Here is a 7429-nt window from a genome sequence, read left to right on the forward strand (position 1 = left end):
AAAAGACGCGGGGCCCCTTTAAGAAGGGACACGTCCTCGCTGAAAAACCTGGCTGCCGGCCAATCAGGCAGGAGCCGGACGTGACGTTCGAAGAGCGCTCGGAAATCGCTGAAACGACGCGCCAAATTTCAAAGCACTTCCTCCCCGGAGGAAAGAAAGCGGAGCGAGCAGAAGGCAGCCCGGAGGACGACGGCGGCCGAAGCCGAGCATTCCCCTGTGGTTCGACGCCTGCTCGACGGTTAATGGGGAGAAGAGAAGTCTGTTAACTTCGGTCGGATGTCGTAGTCGTAAGTGTCGCGTTTTGGCTATTTTTGTCGGGAAGGAAGCGACGTCAGCTAGCTTTGGCAACGCCACCGACTTTTCGATCTCTCTGTGCACGTCCGAACCGTACAAATTCAGTCAAAGTTAAAAAATAACAATCAGACCTAATCCGCAATGTGTGTGATTTACAGTTATGTCGTAAATCACGTTTGACCTAATTATGGGGGTTCCGGTGATGTTTTTTTGGATCCAGAAAAAAAAGTGACACTTGAACTGGTTGGCAAAAGTGGCCTGCGTGCTTGACACATCCCCTGAGAAAATTAAACAGCTACAGTAGTGATATTGACACACACATACACGACTGTTGTTAATAAATGAAGCCAACATTTTTTAAACTACAGTGAAACTCCTCTACAACGAAATCATGTTTGCAGTGAGACATTTTTCACAACGGGGGACTTTTCACTACAGTATAGCAAATTTGATCTCAGACGTAAACGCGCACAGCATTCACTTTTACTTACATCAATTTCTTTCATAAAGTATTTTCTTATGCTTCCTCCATCTTTCATTTTTTATTATTTTTATCCTGTCTTCAAGCGTTAAAGCTTTTCTTTTCTTAACTCCCTGGTCCGTTTTGTAGCCATTTTAGCAATTCAATGTTCGTGCTGCGTCTGAAACTAACAATAACAAATAGTTCCCGTACTACTGCGCATGTGTAAACCAATGTGGTGATTGCTGTTGTCTTTCCGAGCTAAGCGGTAGCAGTAGTTGTGGTACGCTGAGTTTGGATTACTTTTGCGGTAGTTTTTTTTTTTACGTTGTGGTGAACCTGATTGCGAGGCAAGGGTGTAGAAAATGATTTCGTATTACGCAACAGGGGGGCTTGTCGTTGTAGGGGGAAGCAGAAAAGAGGGAATGGCTTTAATGCATGAAGAATTTTTTCACACTAGGCCGAGGGGTACTTTCGCACATGTAGGTTTCGTTGTCGAGGAGTTTCACTGTAATCTAAAAACTACTTTTACATTGCATGGCTTCAAACAGGACTTTCTCAGGAGGGAAGGTTGCAATGGTGACACAGAAACGGCAAGACTCGCAGAAAGACGGACGCACTTGAAAATGTACGTCCTGCATGAATTATTTATTCCCAGAATATTATTTAAAAAACATGTATCACTTCAGGCCCCAATTGTAGCATGCAAACATCAATGCTATGATAATTGCTTATTGTTACTGTTTGCTTGTGTTGTAACTTGTATTAAATTGTACAACATAGCTGTAGATAATGGCGGCCTTCTATGCTGGCCTCACGGTTTTTCTTTTTCTTTCAGATTCTGAAAGAAAAAGAAAATCATTTAGCTTAAAGGAACTTTTGTTTATTTTGCTTTTTTCCGACAGCCCATTCTCCCTCCCTCCAAACCCTCCAGCACAGCCCCTCCCACCCCCTCGCCAAGCGAGTATAGCTCATTTGCATAACTCATCAGCTCAGACAGCCTCATTTACACATGTCAGTCCGCCCAGCTTCACGTCAGATGCCATTCAACCTACCGCAGATGACTTCAACGAAATCATTTCCCACCAGCAGAGCGACTCTCCGAATGCAACGCGGCCGGCTGTAGCGGCAGGAGGGCGGGGCGCGGCCGTCTGGCTTTTCCAGGACAAAAACGTCTGTCATGCTGTCGGGGGCGCAGCCGTGTTTCCAGCTACTCCGCATTGGCTCCTCGGCGGGGGGCTCGACGCGGGACCTGTACACCTTCAGGCCGGCACCAGGCCACTCTGTATTCCGTCTGGGTCGGACGGAAGAACTGTGCGACGTCACGCTGGACTCGCCGGTCGTGTCGTGCATCCACGCCGAGCTGCACGCCGAGCGCGAGCCCACCAGCAATGGCGGGGAGGAGGAGGGCTGGAGGGTCCACATCAAGGACCGGAGCGCTCTTGGTGAGATGGGAACATAAGCACACATGCTGGTGAACAAATATACAAAGTTTAAAAAAAACACACACTTTCATTCAACCATAATTGTATGAACACTACAAACTACATAAACTTGTAAGCGATAAACTCAAAAACATGTCAACCTGACCCCAAAAATTTGTAAACCCAAAAAATGGAAAATATAACCACAGAAATTAGTCAGCACACACAAACTTGTAGACAGAGCAACACATACTGCTGGTGTTAACATAAACATTTTTTTTTTTTAATCCATCGCCGCCACCACACGTGAATAAAAACATGTCGACACAACCATTCAAAACTGTAAAGAAAAAACATCGACGCAAGCGATTGCTAACACAAATGTGGCTCGCCAGGCACTTGGGTGAACGAGGTCCGCCTGCAGGCCGGCATCCAATGGGAGCTGTCGGACGGCGACTCGCTGACCTTCGGAAACCAGGCGGCTCCCGGCAGTGCCGAGTTCTACTTCCTCTTCCAGAAGGTCAAAGTTAGTCCGCTGGACTTTGACGCCATCACCATTTCCAAGGTAAGGCGCGTGAAGCACCATCTCCAAATTTTCTCTTGTGCTCAAGATCTGCATTTTTGTCTTCTTTACCTTCAGGCCGGGACGTTTTCTTCGGACCTGCAGAACCGGATCCGAACCAAGTCCGAGTGCAAGGCGGCGCCGGGTATGGATCTGTCCAAGCTGTCCATCAACCGCGCCACCGTCATCCTCAACTCCATCGGCAGCCTGAGCAAGATGGGGGGCAGCGCCTGGACCTTCAGGAGGAGCCGCAGCCACGAGGGCGCTGCCTCAGACCCGCCATCCTCTTCCCCGCCGCCCCCTCTGGCCTCCGGATACTCGCCGCCACTGCCGCCTTCTACGCCGCCGTCCGTCTCGCCCGCCGCCTCCTCGCTGGCTCCCAAGTCCCTGGGCCTGAAGTGCCTGGCCCCGAAGTCCTTGGCGCCCAAGCCCTTGGCGCCGGCCTCCAGGAGTCGCAGGAAGTCGGCTCACACGGTGCTGCTGGAAGACAACAACTCGGACGAGCCCCGGAGTAGGATGGGTGAGTCTTGCCGATACAGCTTGCCGCCAGCACACGAAGATCATTTAAATTTGATGAACTCACGCTTGTTACCTTTTCATGATGTTGAACAGAGTTTTCTGGTCTGGTTGAGTCCCGGCAGGTCTGGAGGAGGAAGCGCAGCGATCGCAAGGCAGGAAGAAGCGTCGTCTCAACAAGTCCGACTCGGATGATCTCTGTTCGGCGCCGCCTCCTCCGCCATCTTCCCACCCGCGTCCCTACGAAGCCAAACCTTTCCCGGTGGGCATCAGAACCATCGGCAGCTTCCACGGCGCCATGACCAACACCCGCCTGGACCACCGTTGCCAGCACCACGTGCTCCCTGCGCCACAGAGACAAGACCGCCAGGAGGCAACAGCGCCGCCGCCGCATCAATTTCAGAACACGGCCGCCTCCCACCAGCAAAGACCCATGCTGTCGGCGCCGAGGGGACGTCGGAGGGCTCACAGCACGCCGGTTTTCTCACCCCTGGTGGTGGGAGGAGAGAGCTACAACCCGGCGTCCCCCTCGGTGAGGGTTTGCATGGCACCACGGGGCCGCGCGGCGTTCAACAGGTTCCACCAGCAGCCTAGGTAAGACTACTTAAGCTGCGTTTTCATTTTCAACAAACAGGAAGTCCTGCTGTGAATCGTGAAACTTGAGTAATTGACACATTCTGTCGAATACAAAAAAAAAAGGGCTTTGGAGCCATCTACAGGCAGTTTTGAACTTTTACGAAGGAGGGGTCAATTAGGGACCAAACGACATGCATTTTAAGTCCTATTCTGATATCTAGCAAAAATAATATTCAGATAACTGATTGATTGATTAATGTGTCTTTTTTTTGTTGTTGCTGAGGATAAAGAATATATGAGCGCATGTGGTGTTGTATCCTTTGTCTGAATGTGTCCAACTTTGTTCTTTTCAAGTTTATAACTACCGCAACACAGATGCTAATTTCTTTAGCCTGTTTATGGCATTTTGCATTGTGTGTTCGGTTTAACCCTGGAGAACCGAAGAACCCTTTTCTTCTTTGGAAAAGGATGAATTATACATTAAATGACTGCTATATGTTCACTGAACACCAAAACATATGTTTTTTCACATATTCAATGCCTTAATCCTAATTTAGGATAAGGGCCAAATTTGACCCTTTGGGATTTAAGGGTAGCATTTGAATAGCAGAAGTTATTTTTGTTATTTTGACTTCAAAATGGCGCCGCGAGAGTGGCTGCCTTTCCAGCAGCTCCTATATTTTGTTGTTCTACTTCTTCCTTTCATAACTTTGCTGCTGTGAATTGGGAATTTCTCCACTGCGAGACTAATAAAGGTTTTCTCATCTTATAGGGGCCAAATTTGACCCCATGGGTTATTCAGGGTTAAGCTATCACACATTAAAAAAAACAAAGTTAAGACCGATTGATGAAATATCCACTTTTTTATTTATTTTTATTTTTTTTATTAAACGTACTGGGAGTAATTTTCACACCAGTGTTCCCTCCTCTCATTTTTCACTTGCTCACAGCAGGCGTCGCGGCCGTCCCCGGAAACACTCGCTTCCTCCTCGGCCCTCTCTACCCTCGCCGTCCTCCTCGTCGTCCTCCTCCACTTCCTCGTCCTCGTCCTCCTCAGGCCCATCGTCGTCGTCCTCGTCGGACGAAGACGAGGAAGGGGAGCCGACAAAGGCCGTGTTGTCGGCTGGCGGGTCGGTGGAGCCGTGCGCGGCCCCACGCTGCCTGTTGCCCCAGCACGACCCGGTGCAGTGGATCCAGTGCGACGTGTGCGATACTTGGTACCACATCGACTGTCTCCACGTGGACCGCAAGAAGCTGCTGAGGGACCCAAATGCTGACTTCCACTGCGGCTGCTGCTGAGGGCCACCGCCAACACTCGTTCATTTTCAACTTCCTCATGCCTCCTTGGAAGAATCCAACGACTCAGGTGGGATTTTCCTGTCAGTCATGTTGAAATTCTCGAGTCCGATAGATGCTCTCTTTTTTTTTTTCCCGCCTCAGCCTTAAATCAAACTTTCGGAAATGTCTACCCAGTGACACAGAAAAACAGACATTATCCTTTATTTTCCTGAGGATCGAGGTGCCATGGATGATAATCTGTTGCCCCACTGCCATTCTATACAGGTAGCTCTTTTTTTTTTTGACAGTAGCTCACAGGCCCACGTCATGGTGCTCCTCACAGGCCACCTTATTAGGTACACAATTTTTTTAGATCCAAGTACAGAAAAAAAAAACATTTACAAAAGGAACAACTGGTTTTGATTGACATCCATAATTTTTGATCACAATTTTTTTGGGGGGTGGGTCAGCCGAATCGAATTGTTAATTGGATCATTTTCAGGTGGTCCGCAACATGACTTCAGTTGCACACTACCTTGAAAGAATACATCAACAATATTAGGCCCCAACACCAGTCTGACTTACGAATTAATTTAAATTTTGGGGGACACCAAGATGTTCCCCTGCTGTACTTGGACTAGGCATACATGTAAATCAAAAGTGAATGTCTTTGTAAAGGCAGTATTTTCTTTTTTATCCTAATGTTATTATGTGTTGTACCTAATGGTGTCCAGTGATTCTTCCGTCTGTTGGACCTCAACACGGGTTTCAGTTTTCAAATGGTTGGGGGGGAAGTTAAAAAATATACATATATTGTTCTGCACGGTCATTTTGGTGCCCCCCCTGTGGCTACATGGTGAAACTTCAGTCAATGCTAATCGTCTGAATGCTAATGAGGTGGTGGGCAAGCAATAATCTGTAAAAGAAAAAAAATTGTTGATTGTTGGGACAGAGTGAAGTGATTTTTCTCTGTTGACCAATCAGATTGCTTGTACTTCATATTCCACTCTGTCACTAGGGGGTGGCAGAGAATTGGTAGATTTAAAAAGAATATTCGCCGAGCAGGCAATGTTTGAAGAAACAAATCAAGTGTTCAGCCCCCGAGTGCATCGGTGTACCTGCAAACAATTGAACGTTTCAAGTGCGAGTTGTGTGTGAGTTCTGCGTTGTGTGTTGATCCAGTAAACACAACAATGTTCATCATCTCTTTTGGCTAATTTAGTGTAAACAAATCGAGTGCACGCACCTTCACAGACTCGCTTCTCACTGACCTAACCAGTACCTCCAAAAACCCACAAATGATTGCATCTGACGTTTTCATGTGACACCAACGTTAAGCAGTGATATTATGACAAAAGTTTTCATTTCGTATACATCCACCGGTAATCATGATCCCACGCAGAGCGTTACAGTTGCTGAACAATAAAATCGATCCCGGCGTCCAAGTCGTACCTCCGCCGGAAAAGCAAGCTGGTTTTCAACAGCCTGTTCAAATGTCTCTGGTAATTTTTCCTTCCAATGCCAAGCATTTCATGATGTCCTTGTAACTCATCCCGAGCCTAAAATAAATTTCGATCACCCCGTCCCAGTGTGTCATATAGCCTCGGCCTTTCAATTTTGAAAGAAGGTGGGTGCGATTATCATATTCAAATGACCCGCAAGAACCCACGGCTACTTGGTGTGTACTTTCTATTTTGTGTAGCGGTCCATTCAAAAGAAGTAATTCTAATATGCCCACACAAAGTGGGCATATTAGTTCCATCGTGTGCACAAAGTAGTTTTTTTTTTTCCTCCCCAAATGTCATGTCTGAGACTCCGTACAATCACAAGGGAACTGTGTGCGCAAAATAAAATGCAAGGGTTTTTTTCCTGTTTTGTTTTGTTGTTGTTTTTAGCTCAGTTGAATTTTAAACCACCCTTCGTAGTGTTGATTCGTGAGAAAGGTGTTCATGTTCCTAGTGCCTTTTCAATGTCAACCACAAGGGGGCAGTGTTGCCTTGGTGCCAGATGTGCTCTCATTACTTGGTGTGTGCGCGTGTGCGTGCGCGTGCGACTGATCTCAATAACATCTCCCTTCTCCATCCCACTGCTGGGTCCTCCTTTTATCTTCCCACCATGATGTCTTTAAAAAGCCTCCACTGGGCCCTGAAAGGATCATTGTGCTCTTTTGAAGCCTGTCTCACTGGAAGGCAAAACGAGCGCCCCGATAAGGCTGCCACGATGAGGGTTGACCATCGCGGGATAAAGCCGCTGAGTACCATCCCCATCAATCCACGTATCCCTTTACAAGACATAGTGATCACATGACGTGCGGTATTG

The 7429-nt window shown here is 47.5% G+C and overlaps 1 protein-coding gene across 3 annotated transcripts; it reads left to right on the forward strand.

Moving 5' to 3' along the window:
* Positions 1-151: 151 nt before the first annotated feature.
* Positions 152-6315, forward strand: tcf19l (transcription factor 19 (SC1), like). 3 transcript variants are annotated; one of them, XM_086136000.1, is made up of 7 exons: positions 152-287; positions 1306-1382; positions 1660-2199; positions 2574-2743; positions 2819-3260; positions 3382-3850; positions 4783-6315. In XM_086136000.1, exons 3-7 carry the CDS (start codon positions 1935-1937, stop codon positions 5129-5131), a joined length of 1695 nt encoding a protein of 564 aa, XP_085992126.1. In that variant the 5' UTR covers positions 152-287; positions 1306-1382; positions 1660-1934; the 3' UTR covers positions 5132-6315. The 3 variants fall into 3 exon arrangements, with proteins under 3 accessions (XP_085992126.1, XP_085992128.1, XP_085992127.1); XM_086136002.1 differs by having other exon boundaries at positions 4786-6315; XM_086136001.1 differs by lacking the exon at positions 1306-1382 and having other exon boundaries at positions 160-287; positions 1847-2199.
* Positions 6316-7429: the final 1114 nt, after the last annotated feature.

This window comes from Hippocampus guttulatus, chromosome 18, assembly GCF_054856545.1.
Source record: "Hippocampus guttulatus isolate MCC_2025c chromosome 18, RoL_Hgut_1.0, whole genome shotgun sequence".
Taxonomy (NCBI): domain Eukaryota; kingdom Metazoa; phylum Chordata; class Actinopteri; order Syngnathiformes; family Syngnathidae; genus Hippocampus; species Hippocampus guttulatus.